Genomic DNA, 16145 nt, shown 5'->3' on the forward strand with positions numbered 1-16145 from the left:
ATTTAATGGAATGAAATCGTTACGCCGAGGTGTTATACTGCCGGCGCCAATGGGGAGGCGCCGCTTTAAGCAAAACTGTTATTGTCCTGCCAGTTTCTAGGTCTCCCCCCCCCCCCCCCCCCCACGACCACCATGTCTCTCCGGCAGTCTTCTCGTCCCTGGAGATTACTCGGCTGCGACACAAAGGAAAAGGAACTAACGGCTAGCAATTGCTCCGGACGCGCAGGCCAGGGGCGCGCAGGAAGTAGCGGAGGAACTGGGTCAATAAGGCGGCCGCCTTTGTCCGCCCGCCCGCCCTTTCTGCTGCAGCTCCAGCCCGGCTGCTGGGGGGGCAGGGCCTAAATCCCGCGGCCCGCCGGATGGGGATGAGGGCTGCTGATGAGCCCCGAGTAATTCACTTGGCCGGCCGGCGGGCCGGCGTCTCCGCTCTCAACGACTCCTCGTCGGCCAGCGGAGGCCGGCGCCGTCTCACGCTGCTGCGCCAGCAGGACCGGGCAGGGCTCGCGATTGCGTCTCATCGTGCGCCGCTATGGCCGGAACTGGCGTCAGAACGTTGTGCGAAATTGTCTCGTCACTCTTACTCTACGGTACTCAAGGGAAACGTACATGAAAAGTAACAAAGGCTGTCTATAGGAGAGATCCCTGTTAATACTGCTGTCAGTCGGCTCAATGTGTCCTAATTACATCTCCATCTACATCTACACTGCTGGCCATTAAAATTGCTACACCAAGAAGGAATGCAGATGATAAACGGGTATTCATTAGACAAATATATCATACTAGAACTGACGTGTGATTACATTTTCACGCAATTTGGGTGCATAGATCCTCAGAAATCAGTACCCAGAACAACCACCTCTGGCCGTAATAACGGCCTTGATACGCCTAGGCATTGAGTCAAACCGAACTTGGATGGCGTGTACAGGTACAGCTGCCCATGCAGCTTCAACACAATACCACAGTTCATCAGGAGTAGTGACTGGCGCATTGTGACGAACCAGCTGCTCGGCCACCATTGACCAGACGTTTTCAATTGGTGAGAGATCTGGAGAATGTGCTGGCCAGGTCAGCAGTCGAACATTTTCTGTATCCAGAAAGGCCCGTACAGGACCTGCAACATGCTGTCGTGCATTATCCTGCTGAAATGTAGGGTTTCGCAGGGGTCGAATGAGGGGTAGAGCCACGGGCCGTAGCACATCTGAAATGTAACGTCCACTGTTCAAAGTGCTGTCAATGCGAACAAGAGGTGACCCAGACACGTAACCAATGGCACCCCATACCATCACGCTGGGTGATACGCCAGTATGGCGATGACGAATACACCCTTCCAATGTGCGTCCACCTCGATGTCGCCAAACACGGATGCGACCATCATGATGCTGTAAACAGAATCTGGATTCATCCGAAAAAATGACGTTTTGCCATTCGTGCACCCAGGTTCGTCGTTGAGTACACCATCGCAGGCCCTCCTGTCTGTGATGCAGCGTCAAGGGTAACCGCAGCCATGGTCTCCGAGCTGATAGTCCATGCTGCTGCAGAAACGCCGTCGAACTGTTCGTGCAGATGGTTGTTGTCTTGCAAACGTCCCCATCTGTTGACTCAGGGATCGAGACGTGGCTGCACGATCCGTTACAGCCATGCGGATAAGATGCCTGTCATCTCGACTACTAGTGATACGAGGTCGTTGGGATGCAGCACGGTGTTCCGTATTACCTTCCTGAACCCATAGATTCCATATTCTGCTAACAGTCATTGGATCTCGACCAACGCGAGCAGCAATGTCGCGATACGATAAACCGCAATCGTGATAGGCTACAATACGATGTTATCAAAGTCGGAACGTGATGGTACGCATATCTCCACCTTACACGAGGCATCACAACAACGTTTGACCAGGCAACGCCGGTCAACTGCTGTTTGTGTATGAGAAATCGGTTGGAAACTTTCCTCATGGCAGCACGTTGTAGGTGTCGCCACCGGCGCCAACCTTGTGTGAATGCTCTGAAAAGCTAATCATTTGCATATCACAGCATCTTATTCCTGTCGATTAAATTTCGCGTCTGTAGCACGTCATCTTCGTGGTGTAGCAATTTTAATGGCCAGTAGTGTACATGGATCCTTGGCAAATCACGCTTAAGTGCCTGGCAGAGGCTTCAACGAAACAATTCACAATAATTCTCAATCATTCCACTCTCGAACAGTGCTAGGAAAGAACGAACACCTGTATATTTTCGTGCGAACTATGATTTCCCTGATTTTATTACGATTGTCGTTTCTCCCCAAGTAGCTCGGTGTTACAAAATATTTTCTCATTCGGAGGAGAAAGCTGGTGATTGAAATTTCGTGAGGAGATACCGCCGCAACGAGAAACGTTTTCGTTGTAATGATGTCTACCCGAAATCCTGTATCACGTCAGTGAAAATCTCTTCCCTATTTCTCGATAATACAAAACGCGCTGCTATTCTTTGAACTTTCTCGATGTACTCCGTTAATCCTATCTGGTAAAGATCCCAAACCGCACAGCAGTACTCCAAAAGAGGTCGGACAGTCGCACTGTAGGCAATCTCTTTAGCAGATCTGTTGTATCTTCCAAGTGTTCTGCCAGTCTTTGGCTCGTCTTCCGTACGACATTTCCTTTGTGTTCTTTCCAGTTTAAGTTGCTCGTAACTGTAATTCTTAGATATTTAGTTGAATTTGCAGCCTTTAAATTTGACTCATTTATCGTGTAACCGAAGTTTAGCTGATTCCTTTTAGCATTCTTTTGGATGACCTGACACTTACTGTCAAATGCCAATTTTCGTACCATTCACATATCTTCTTTAAATAGTTCTGTAATTTGTTTTGATCTTCTGATGACTTAACAAGACCGTAAACGACAGCACCAGCTGCAAACAAGGTTGCTTAGACTGTCCCCTAAATCGTTCGTATCGATAAGGAATAGCAGAGGGCCTATAACACTACCTTGGGGAACGCCAGAAATCACTTCCGTTTTACTCGATGACTTTCCGTCAGTTACTACAAACTGTGACCTCTCTGGCAGGAAATTTCGAATCCACCCTCGTAAGTGAGACGGCATTTCATAAACACGCAATTTAATTACAACCAGCTTGTGAGGGACAGTGTCAAAAGGCTTCTGGAAATCTAGAAATACGGAATCAATTTGAAATCCCTAGTCAATAACACTCAACACTTCGTATGAGCAAAGAACTAGTTGTGTTTCACAAGCACGATGTTTTCTAAATCCGTGTTGACTGTGTGTCAATAGGTAGTTCTCTTCGTGGTAATTCATAATTGAACCGTGAATTTACTTTCAAAATTTTCTCTTTGGAATTTACTTTATTCACTAGCGATTCATCAAGAACATGAACACATTTAATCACACTATGTGAGCGTGGAAGTAGTTGCCAGTGGGTAACTGATGAAAACAAATCAAATTTATTTCAACAAATGGAAATTTTATTCCTAAAAGCCTTTTTTTAACAGATTTAAAATTATAATCAGAAAGCACCCTCTAAATATCAAGTTACAGTTTATTCAGTGGCAGAAAGAACAAATTTTTGACTGTAGGAGCTTTCGAGCTGAGAACCTTGCCGCTCCGTTTTGACACGGCCGTAGTCACGACCGCTCACAACAACCTCTGAAAGACTACACTGGTGCAAATCTGCAACACACCGGATTACTTTAAACTAAAAATTTTAACAACTCACACAAGCACATAAACTATGCACCCCGTAGGAGGGATGGAAATGGTACAAAACACTAACATTAAAAGATTAATTTGCCACCGAAGGTACAACTTGATTTTAAAAAAGAAACTCTTACGGTTTAAGGCTGGCAACCTTACATACTAAAATGACCATTTAAATAAAAACCCATGAAATGCAGTCTTATATAAAATATACAAGGTTGGCCAAACATGCTCTACATTACACATATACCGCCTCTCAAGATGATAGGTAAGATAAAAACACATTTCAGGAATTCGGCCGCTACACTCCAAGCAATAAATTCGTTAACACCGAATCTGAAAGACATGTCAGAGGCAGCTATTAACGTACGGCAGACTGACAGACAGACAACAGACACTAACTGCCTAACAAATGTGGACGAGAGACAGACGAGCAAGGTGGGGACGAGAGACTGACCAAGAGAACAAGTAGAATTTAACAAGTAAATGAAACATCATATCAGCAATCACTTAACTTCTATTAAACTGCGATTTCTGGCGAAGACCTGGTGCAGCACCCGCAACGTTCTCCCGAACCGTCCGCTGCCAGCCGCTTCAACGGACGCAGGAAGGCGCTCCGATCTCCCGTCTTACGGCGTCGCAGCTCGCACCATCATGACCGATGTCGTGGGTTGACTCATGTTGCTCTCGTGTCGGCCGTGAAGCCATTACCCCTCGCTATACGGCGTGGCCCACTGGTCTCACGTGGCGACCTCACATGCGCCGACGCTCAAGGCGGACATGTCATTAGTGTCTCAGTGCGCGTCCGACCAACCGATCGATCCAACCGCCAATGACCGTTGCCCGAGCAACTCGAGCAGACTGGTGGCCTAGCGCGCAGACTCGGATGCAGGAACTCAGCCCCGATCGGGCGACCACTAGCTGAGTTCTGTTACTGGCGGAGTGGCAAGACTCTCATTTTTCCGGCTTTAAAGTTGGATCCAAACGACAGACATACTAACACTCCGGACGACAGAGAGACACTAACTGCCGCACAAATGCGAACAAGAGACAGACCAGCAACTGGTGACGACTGACTGACCCAGTCTCACTCCGACTGACCAACTGACCAGACTCGACCCTAGCGAGTTTTTTTTTTTTTTTTTTTTACTGTATTGTTATTTTAAAGCCCGGACAACAGGCAGGCTGTCAGCAGCACACTGCGCTGCTCTTCAGCCATAGAATATACAAGCAGTAAACAGGTGAAGACACATAAGTTACAGAATGGTGGGCAATAAAACAGGAGACACAGAGAGACAAACACGGAGCCGTTCACACTCGTCGATAAACCACACTGCTAACTGATGAGACGACGCACAAACACTGAAGATGACGATGGCACTGGTGAACGAGGGAGTGTGACGGGGAATACTGAACACTAAACACGACGGCACACACGAAACACTGATGGCGGTGATCTCCGGCGCGCGAATGTCCACTTAGTGTGTGCGAGTCCGGGGACCTGCCAAGAGGGGAACAGGGGTGAGGTGGGGGAGAGGGGGGAAAAAGGATGCCAATGGCGGAGGAGACGGGGGCAGGAGGAGAGGGACAGGGGAGGGGAGGCCCGGGGGAGGAGGGGGGAGAGAAGGAGGAGGGAGGGAGAGGAGGGTGCCCAGAGGAGCAAGCACAGGAGGAGGGCGGGAGGATCAAAGTTGGTAGGAGGGGTAGATGGAGGGGAGGAGGGCATCATCAGGGAGGGGGAGCTGGCGGAAGCCACCTTGGGAGAGGGTAAGGAGGGTGGACAGATGGAGACCGGGTGGGACGTGGGAATACAGGCGCGGCAGCGGGCGGGGGTGTGAGAGGATCGGGGAGACGAGCGGGTGAGGAGGGTCGAGTTTACGGGAGGTGTACAGGATACGTATCCTTTCAAGGAAAAGGAGGAGGTGGGGGAAGGGGATGAGATCATACAGGATCCGCGTGGGGGAGGGGAGACGGATGCGATAGGCGAGGCGGAGAGCATGGCGTTCAAGGATTTGGAGGGATTTATAAAAGGGAGGGGGGGCGGAGATCCAAGCCGGATGGGCATAACAAAGGATAGGGCGGATGAGGGATTTATAGGTGTGGAGGATGGTGGAGGGGTCCAGACCCCACGTACGGCCGGAGAGGAGGTTGAGGAGACTGAGTCGGGAGCGTGCCTTGGCTTGGATTGTCCGGAGGTGGGGAGTCCAGGAGAGGCGACGGTCGAGGGTGACGCCAAGGTACTTAAGGGTGGGAGTGAGGGCGATAGGACGGCCATAGATGGTGATGTAGAAATCAAGGAGGCGGAAGGAAGGGGTGGTGTTGCCTACAATGATCGCCTGGGTTTTGGAGGGATTGACCTTGAGCAACCACTGGTTGCACCAAGCGGTGAACCTGTCAAGATGGGATTGGAGAAGGTGTTGGGAGCGCTGCAGGGTGGGGGCAAGGGCAAGGAAGGCGGTGTCATCGGCAAACTGGAGAAGGTGGACGGGGGCTGGCGGCGGCGGCATGTCCGCCGTGTACAAAAGGTACAGAAGGGGGGAGAGGACGGAGCCTTGGGGCACACCGGCAGAGGGGAAAAAGGTGTAGGAATCTGCGTTATGGATGGTGACATAGGAAGGACGGCGGGAGAGAAAGGAGCCGATCAGACGGACGTAGTTAATAGGAAGGGCGAAGGTTTGGAGCTTGAAGAGGAGACCGGAATGCCATACACGGTCATAGGCACGTTCGAGGTCCAGGGAGAGGAAGATTGCGGAGCGACGGGAATTAAGCTGTTCGGAAAGGAGATGAGTGAGGTGAAGGAGAAGGTCGTTGGAAGAGAAGGACGGCCGAAAGCCACACTGGGTAACGGGAAGAAGGCGGTGCTGGCGGAGATGCTGGTGGATGCGGCGGGTGAGGATAGATTCCAGGACCTTGCTGAAGACCGAGGTAAGGCTGATGGGGCGGTAGGAGGAGACGGCGGACGGTGGTTTGCCAGGTTTAAGGAACATAAGGATACGGGAGGTTTTCCACAGGTCGGGGTAGTAACCGGTGGACAGGACTACATTGTAGAGCCTGGCCAGGGTGGAGAGGAAAGAGACAGGAGCTTCACGAAGGTGACGGTAGGTGACACGATCGTGACCAGGAGCGGTGTTGCGTTTCGTGCGGAGTGTAGCAATGAGATCCTGTGTAGTGATAGGGGCATTGAGTTCCGTGTGTGCAATGTTGTCCAAGTACTGGAAACCAGGAGCGAGGGGAGGGGAAGAGGTGTCAGTTCGATCGCGGATATCCGGGAAGAGGGAGTAATCGAACTGGGGATCATCGGGGATGGAAAATACATCGGAGAGGTAGGAGGCAAAGTGATTGGCCTTACTAAGGGAGTCAGGGAAAGGGTGATCATCATGGAGAAGAGGATAATAGGGGGAGGGTTTAGTTCCGGTAAGGCGACGGAAGGCCGACCAGAACTTGGACGAGTTGATTGGTAGGGTAGCATTTAACCGGGTGCATGTCTGCCGCCAGTCCCGGCGTTTCTTAGCCGCGAGCAAATTACGAATGTGTCGCTGGAGTTGCCGGTGGCGTCGTAGTGTGTCCGGGTCACGCGTGCGGAGGAAGGCACGGTAGAGACGACGGGATTCACGGAGGAGGAGAACGGCCTGTGGGGGCCCCTAGCGAGCTAATAGCGCCCCTTAAATGCACGTGAACAGGCTACCTTTTCCACCAGAGGGAGACACCAAAGCTGCGATTTCCACAGCGGCGCCACCGCCAGAAACGGAGGGCGACTGCTTCACACTAGGCGCTGCGGCGCGCTCTTCAAAACAGCAATTTTTACCACGGCTCAATAATGTTCGAACACGATAGATGTTCCAAAATCCCACTGTGTATCGACGTTAACGATATGTGCCTGTAATATAGTGGAATACTCCCATTGGCTTTCTTGAATATTGGTGTGACCATTGCAACTTTCCAGCTCTTTGGATACCGATATTTTGTGGAGAGATCGGAAGTGGTTTTGGACGTTCCTATATTACTGATGCGAGTGAATATCGGTACATTTGTATCATTAAACCTCCTAGTACCACCGGGGTTAGTATGCCCCCATAACAGCATGGGAAATATACAGGATGTCCCAGAAGTGTTGCGACAAACCTCGAGGGGTTGTAGCGTGTGTCTTGATGAACAATTTGGGGATAGGAACCTAGGTCCGGAAACGTCATCCAGCGCCGCTACAGAGTGCAACTAGCCACCCCTTCGGCAGCAAACGTGTGACTTTGTACGCTGACAGACCCCCCGGCTGCAGTGGCCGAGCGGTTCTAGGCGCTTCAGTCTGGAACCACGCGACCGCTACGGTTGCAGGTTCGAATCCTGCCTTGGGCATGGATGTGTGTGATGTCCTTAGATTAGTTAGGTTTAAGTAGTTCTAAGTTATAGGGGACTGATGACCCTAGATGTTAAGTCCCATAGTGCTCAGAGCCCATTTCAACCATTTTTGCTGACAGACCGTGGGAAGAGCGTCTCGGAACGATGTTTGCTATTCAGTGATTGCGACTGATTGCCACAGTCTTCAGAGGAGCATATGAAGCTTTCTGCTGCGTAGAAAGGCTTTGTCTCTTACGAATGCTGCATTCTGTTTCCCTGTTGGATGACGGTTTTGGACAAGGGGTAACCATCCACAGTTTGTTTTTCTCTTGGAACCCTCTAAAATCTCCAATGTTTTTTGGCATGCAGGAGAAAAATAAAGTGCAGATGGAAACACCTGCCGCGCGTGGAGTGTCCGCGTGGTTCGATGCGCCATGTCACGGATTGCGCGGCCCTTCCCGCCGGAGGTTAGAATCTTCACTTGGCCATGGGTGTGTGTGTGTTGTTCTTAGCATAAGTTAGTTTAAGTAGTGTGTAAGTCTAGGGACCGATGACCTCAGCAGTCAGCCTTACGCGATCGGCCGCTTTAACCGCTTTGGCTACCTGTGCACTACCCACAGCCAGACCCAAACTTACTTATGTCGCCGTTCCTGCGTCACTACTTCCACTCATACGCACATTATGTAATTTCTGTACAGGGCAGGACACTTTTATTGTAAGTAGCTACCTGGTATTTGCGGATAAATAGGATATTGCAGGACAAGTTTCTCTCTCACCTACTTTTCGTATACAGAAAATTATTAAAGATTTTATTACAGCCTGACGCACCTTGAGTGAGCTCAGGAAAGTTAATGACATAAGCAGACGCTGATGGAGCCTGGTAGGGTGCTAAAAGCATGAGATCTTTTTATGGTTCTTAGCTTGTAGAAACGGCATGATGGGAGTTGGAAGCAAGTGGTGGCGAGCCCATCCCTCAGTAAATCTTGACAGACAGGCCCACAGCCATACAGGGCAGACAGAGTAGCCCCTTGTCAAGGCAGGTCTCCAACAGGACAATGCCACTATACCTGCATTGGCGCCAGCCAAAGGCTAGGCTGGGGGCAACGGACTGAAGGAACGCATCTACACTGTGGAGTCATAAACTGGGCATTGTGTGTAGAGCCACGCATAATAAAAATCCACAAGTTTTCATCTTTGCCGATACTGCATGTATGTGACCCACTTCCATTGGCAGCCTCGGTTGTATAAGAAACTCCGGCGCCTGAGAAACATTTAGAGATAGAATCTTTATTACACCTCACAGCTAGGACTAACAAGCTCCAAGGCACAAGCAATTTAGATGAAGATCCTTAAGATTGTAGTTGTTCGCTTGTTGCTGTGGGAAGCGACGTGACTTCGGAGAAAAACATCTTCTCCTTATGCAAAAGCTTGAAAGAAGCCAGTAATTGGTAGTTTCTTCTTTTCCCATAGATGCAGGTTTCTTAACTCTTCCCCTGGTTCGACAGGAGTTTGTGCTGACGTGTGGAAGGGGAGATTTAGCGCCTCTAGAGCCCTATGATTGGCTCAAGACTCAGACTACTCGTTTGCCGAGGGCACACTTATTCGTTTTTGATTTGCCAGTCTTGACGTTTGGTATCCTTGTGCACTCTGTCATATAAGTGAGCCAAATTGGTTCTTGGTACGACCAGTGAATAGATGTGTCACATGCTAAAATCTACTGTGATTTCAGGGCTCTGGTAGAGAGCAAATTTCGATTCGTCTGCCTGATTGCTAGACACTGAGGTTTTTGCATTTCCTTCGTGGCCGCGATCGATTCACAGGTGCCACCTCATGTCTCACCTCCACCACACACATCTCGCCAGCTGCAAGTTACATCACTGCACGAAGCAGACAAAGTAAAGTACTGCCTCTCCAGCCTTGTCAGAGTATACAGACCTCAATCGCCATTTGCTCTCAGCTGCACCTATACTGAAAAACGTCTGTGGATTATCAATCAAAGTCTGCTCAGCGTCTGATCACTTCAGATTGCGGTATACACATTTTTAGGGCCAGAGTACTTGACTCACTTCTGCCACCCCGGATCCTTGTGGTTTTAAACCAAGTGTTAGTTGTTTACGATTTGCAATCAAAACTTGTTTAGCATAATTCATGTCTGTCTTTGTTTTGGGAAAATAAATGCTGTTGGTAACCTAAATTTTGCACAAATTCTCGATTTTTTTATATAGTCAGCCCCACGGGTTAACTTTCACAGTATTTATACGAAACACCCATAAGAATGAAAATATTATTTCTTGCTTATTTTTGTAGACATTGCTAGGAAATTTTGCATCCACTATTGTTTTAACGAGTGTTATATAATTTCATTTCTTCGTAAGAAAAAGCTGAATATCGGTATCGGAGGTATCGCATTCTTGAAACTTCTTGGCAGATTAAGACTAGGTACCGAACCGAGACTTCAACTTCGGAGCTTTGCCTTCCGCGGACAAGTGCTCTACCGACTGAGCTACCCAAGTACGTCTCAGGATCCGTACTCGATGCTTTACTGTCGCCAGTACCTTATTTTCTGCCTCGAAAACTTCACAGAACTACTCCTGCGAAACTTGTGCGACTAGCGCTCTTAGAAGAATAGATATTGCGGAAAATGACTTAGCCACAGCCTGGTCCCGAGATCCCGAGTTTGAATCTCGGCCATACGCAGTTTTAATTGGCCAGGGAGTTTCATATCAGCACACCCTCATGTTCAGAGTGAAAATTTCATTCTGTAAAGAACTCTTCTCCTCAGCATGTGAACCGCAATGCAGTGGAAACGTAGGCATACTCTTGGCTGTCTGTGTACACTTAAAGCAATTTTGTGCTTGATTAGTGTAGAAGCACCCTACGTTGAGGAGTATATTAAGAAAATCTAGGCAACGTTGCCTTGGTCTCACAGTAAATCGTTTATTGTCGACTTGCTATGAAAACCTGTGTTTTGACATCGGACGTTGATACGTGTCCATACGACCACAGACGGCTTACAATCGTCTTCTCAAAGACACGTGCCGCTCCGTACCATCTGGTCTTTTGCCAATGGTCACCACGAAGTATCATGTCAGATGTTCAGCAAGCATTCTGGTTTCGATTAGAGCACGCCTCGCTCTGCTTCTTTCTTTTCGGAACAACATTTTGCCCCTTGCAAGGCACCCTTGCGGGTTTTAGAGCGGTATATTTTTTGACTTCTTATCACAAAGCGTCCTCCCCCCATGAACGATGGACCTTGCCGTTGGTGGGGAGGCTTGCGTGCCTCAGCGATACAGATAGCCGTACTGTAGGTGCAACCACAACGGAGGGGTATCTGTTGAGAGGCCAGACAAACGTGTGGTTCCTGAAGAGGGGCAGCACCCTTTACAGTAGTTGCAGGAGCAACAGTCTGGATGATTGTCTGATATGGCCTTGTAACATAAACCAAAACGGCCTTGCTGTCCTGGTACTGCGAATGGCTGAAAGCAAGGGAAACAACAGCTGTAATTTTTCCCGAGGGCTTGTAACTTTACTGTATGGTGAAATTATGATGGCGTCCTCTTGGGTAAAATATTCCAGAGATAATGAGTGATGAATACACTAAGCAGATTCAGAAGGATGTAGGTTGCAGTAGTTACTCAGAGATGAAGCGACTTGCACAGGATAGAGTAGCATGGAGAGCTGCATCAAATCAGTCTCTGGACTGAAGACTAGAGCAACAACATCACAAAGCGTACCAATCACTCTCTATCTTTTAAGATAAACATCTCTTACGCTATTTATGGTTTTAGGAACAAGTGCTACTTCGGAATGGTGCTGAAGAATGTTTGGTTTTGGCAGATCTATGTAGGTAGCTCACCTTCTTTGTGTCTGTGTTACTTGCATTTTTTGGGTTGTGTCAGTTTTCGCTATATTAAGGAATAGTCTGCAGTGTTCAAGGCTGCTCTTGCGTGCATGAACTTCTCGTTGAAGGTCGTTCTTGTTTTCAGTACCCAGTAAAACATCATGTTGTTGTTGTTGTGATCTTCAGTCCAGAGTGTTGTGTACGTAGTTCCGCGCAGTCAGAGCGTACACAACTTTCCCACTAGAGCGCGCCCCGCTAAGCACAACAGCGCACGCGCAGCGCTCGTCCGTCTACGCACTACGAGATGGCGCTGTCTTAGAGATTGACCAAATTCTGCTTCCGCCGATCCGCGTATTAATATGCAGCCAATGAGATTGCTGCTAACGTAGAACCTTTTCTCCTCGCGGATCACACTCGCGCAGTGATACCTGAACGCGCGAGGTATTATAACGAGTGTGCAGACCTCCGATTAGTCAGTCTGCATTAGTCTGCACCAGTCTGCACCAGTCTATAGTCAAGTTTCAGTCTGTGCCTAATAAGATTACCATATTCCTATACACAGCCATGAAGATAAATCTATAGACACTTTTGTCAAATATCAGAGATATGTGAGAATAAGATTAACGTACCAAGACCAAAGGAACTTCAGATTGTCAATTGTAAACAGCATCCACAATCAAGTTACGTAATGTCTATGCTTTTTATTATTTTAACAAATGTGTGTGAAAATTAATCAAGTTCTGTTTAAAGTTGGCCACCGTCAATCTGCTACTCTAAGCGTGCAAGTGGCATTTCTATCGTCTGACCTAACGGCAGAAGATAAACACGCCACGATAAGACCGCGAGACATATTGCTGACATTCGCCTCCTTCGTTGGAGCGACAAGTCAAATAATCTGATGGTGTGTGTACCGAAGGTCTTACAGTACGCACACCACACAGAGACTGGTTCGATACAGCTCTCCATGCTACTCTATCCTGTGTAAGCTTCTTCATCTCCAAGTAACTGCTGCAACCTACATTCTTCTTAATCTGCTTAGTATATTCATCTCTTGGTCTCCCTCTACGCGTTTTACCCTCCACACTGTCCTCCAGTACTAAACTGGTGATTACTTGATGCCTCAGAACACGTCCTGCCTACCTATCCTTCCTAGTCAAGTTGTGCCACAAATTCCTCTTCTCCCCATTTCTATTCAGTACCTCCTCATTAGTTACGTGATCTACCAATCTAATCTTCAGCATTCTTCTATAGCACCACATTTCGAAAGCTCCCATTCTCTTCTTGTCTAAACTATTCATCGTCCATTTTTCACTTCCATACTTGGCTACACGCTACTACTTTAAGTGTCTCATTTCCCAGTCTAATTCCCTCAGCATGAACGGATTTAATTAGACTACATTCCATTATCCTCGTTTTGCTTTTGTAGAACATCATAAGCATACAGTTTGTCCTATGTGCTAATTCCTGAAGATCTCTGATGACCATGTCCAGGAGTGGGGAAAGAGGAGATACCTGATGGACACCCACAGTCATCTGATGGCTCAGCAGCTGGGCATATTTTACTTTAAGGATTCTGGAAGAGCATCCAGACCCATTCAAGTAGTTCTTCGTGTACTTCATACACTTGGAGAGCAAACCATCTGATATAATGTCGCACTCGGCCAAGAGCCCTTTTCCTGATCCAGGAGAGCAAACTGAGGGTGATCAAACAATGAAAGCTTTCACGGCTGGTACGACTTTCTCCTAACGTTTCCTCTCCGACTGTGGGAAATATCTTCAGAAGTAGTTTATCTCTGAAAATGTCTCCCGCAGTCGTAGACGAGACGTTAGAAGAAAGCTTTATACATCGACCATGGTTTATTAGCCCGGAAGTTTTAAGTGGTGAAAACTGAAAGCGCTTAGACTTCTCTCAGAGTTTCTCACTAAGCGAGTGAATTGCAAGGATGTCTTCAATGGTCACAAAGGCTTTCACAAAGCCACACTGATTAGTGGTAATACTGACAACCTTGCGCATTCTGCTGTCTAGGATGCCCTCTAAGATCTTCATCCTTCTTGGTGATAGATGGCGTACAGGTCGGCAGTTGGAACATTCAGCTGGACTCCCATTCTGTTTTCAGATTGGGGCTGTGCTTATCGATATCCAGTTGTATAGAACGATCTTTTCAAAGATAATAATCTTAAAATTTCTTTAGTATTCTACGTTGTAAAGAGGTAAATGTAGTACTCGAGTAAAAATTATGTTCTTTGCACAATTATGTGGTTTTCCGAAATCTAACATTTTGCTGTCCCCACTCTCTAATCCTGTTCTTGAAAATCGTAGCACTCTGTCTGCACAACAGCAATGAATCATAGAATGAACCTCCACTCTGCAACGGAATGTGCGCTTATTTGCAACTTCTTAGAAGCTTAAAACTGTGTGCCGGACTGGGGCTCAAAACTTGGCCTTTGCATCACACGAGTAAGTGCTCTACAGACTGAACTGTTATTTCAAATCAGCGCCCACTCCACGGCAGAGCAGAATTCCATTTTGGAAACAACTCTTTAGGCTGTGAATAAGCCATTTCTACGCAATATCGTTTCTTTCAGGAGTGCTAATCCTGCATGGTATAAGAGAACTTCTGAGCGGTTTCGAAGGCAGAATTAGAGCTACTGCTGAAGAAAAGTTTTGGGGTCTTCGTGCATTTATAGCGCAGTCGGTCAATCGGTACATTACTTGCCCGGTAAAGGTCCCGCGTTCTAGTCTCGGTCTCACACACAGTTTTAGCTTGCCCGGTCTCAAATTACCGTACACTCCACTGCAGAGTGAAAATTCTTTCTGTGACTCATTCATATTAATCTGTAGCACTCTCAGACTGTCATGTGAGATAAACGAGTTGGGTTTCGCATGACTGATGTTTTCGGAATCTATAACGGTTGGTGTAGAGGGCGTCGTTACGATTGTAATGCTACATACGAGCTACATACGTACAACCGTAGCCTCTTTGGCTTGAGCACACCTTTTGGTTGAAGACGTAGTGTAGTCACAGTAACAGAGAAAGGTTGTCGCCTGACACATGTGTTTTTGCAGTTTGACAGTAGGGTACAAAATAACGTGTTACGGGAGATAAATCGTAAAGAAAAATATAACAGCAGAACTAAGGGCCCCCAAGCATATATGTCGTTGTACTTCAACTGTTACATAGTATGTAGGAGGGCACTGTATTCAAATACTGTGGTTCCAGTTAGTTTTGTGTGGCGCGGAATAGTAAATGGGACAGATCGGCATTCTAAAAACTGACTGCGATAACGTTTGGTTAACCGCGAAGACACGTTCAGCGCGTGACCTCCAATATCCCCCCCCCCCCCGCCCAAAAAAAAAAAAGGTTCAAATGGCTCTGAACACTATGGGATTTAACATCTGACGTCATCAGTCCCCTACACTTAGAACTAATTAAACCTAACTAACCTAAGGACGCCACGCACATCCATGCCCGAGGCAGGATTCGAACCTGCGAGCGTAGCGGTCGCGCGGTTCCAGACTAGAACCGCTCGGTCAACCCAGCCGGCTAATATTTCCCCCCAGAACTAGTATCTAACTGGAAAACACCCATTCAAACAATAGTAAATGTGTGAATAATGTATTTTTGTTTGAGTTTTTATAACAAAAATTTAATGCAAAAATAGGAAACTAAAACACTTGGTTTCGGGTAGAGGCCGTTGATTCTAATTATAAATAAAACGTTACCTAAGACAGTTGACTATTGAGAGTTTTCAATGAAATGTAACTCGCTCTTTGTTTATCGTTCTCTAGCCCATCTGGAGGTAATGCAATGGAAATTCCTACATAAAAAAATATTGAGTGCCTTTTAATAAATAGCTGCTTAGTGTATATCGCTACCTTTTCTCTAAACTAATACCATGCATCATTTGGCTAAGAAGAGCGAGCATTTTTGCGAGTTTATGTGCGGAGAACATAACTTTAGATATTGGCCTATGCAGTACCAGCTTTCAGTGCCCCACAGTCATGGTGTGTTTCAATTTACAGTCTAGTTAAAGGTTTAATGATTGATTATTGCTTTCCCGCGTATTATTTTGGAACAACTTAGATGAGGAAACAGTGGGCTGTACGTGTTTGGATGGTATAACGTTAGTCCGTTTGGAAATTGAGAAATCTTTTCATAATTTATTAATTTATAGGGAATACTAAAATAAAATAAATATATTATTTTGGCAAAAAAGAAGACAAGAATATTTTATTAAGCCTATGCGAGATGTGAAAATAGGAATAATGAGTCATAGGATACA

The 16145-nt window shown here is 47.2% G+C and overlaps 1 protein-coding gene across 1 annotated transcript in view; it reads left to right on the top strand.

Annotated features, from left to right (window-relative positions):
- Positions 1-359: 359 nt before the first annotated feature.
- Positions 360-16145, top strand: part of LOC126195734 (testis-specific serine/threonine-protein kinase 4-like) — a 263443-nt gene continuing 247657 nt past the window's right edge. Inside the window, exon 1 of the mRNA XM_049934362.1 lies at positions 360-519. Within this exon, the coding sequence (XP_049790319.1) occupies positions 360-519 (160 nt within the window). The remainder of the gene's footprint in view (positions 520-16145) is intronic.

The sequence above is a fragment of the Schistocerca nitens genome, chromosome 7 (genome assembly GCF_023898315.1).
Source record: "Schistocerca nitens isolate TAMUIC-IGC-003100 chromosome 7, iqSchNite1.1, whole genome shotgun sequence".
NCBI classification, from domain to species: domain Eukaryota; kingdom Metazoa; phylum Arthropoda; class Insecta; order Orthoptera; family Acrididae; genus Schistocerca; species Schistocerca nitens.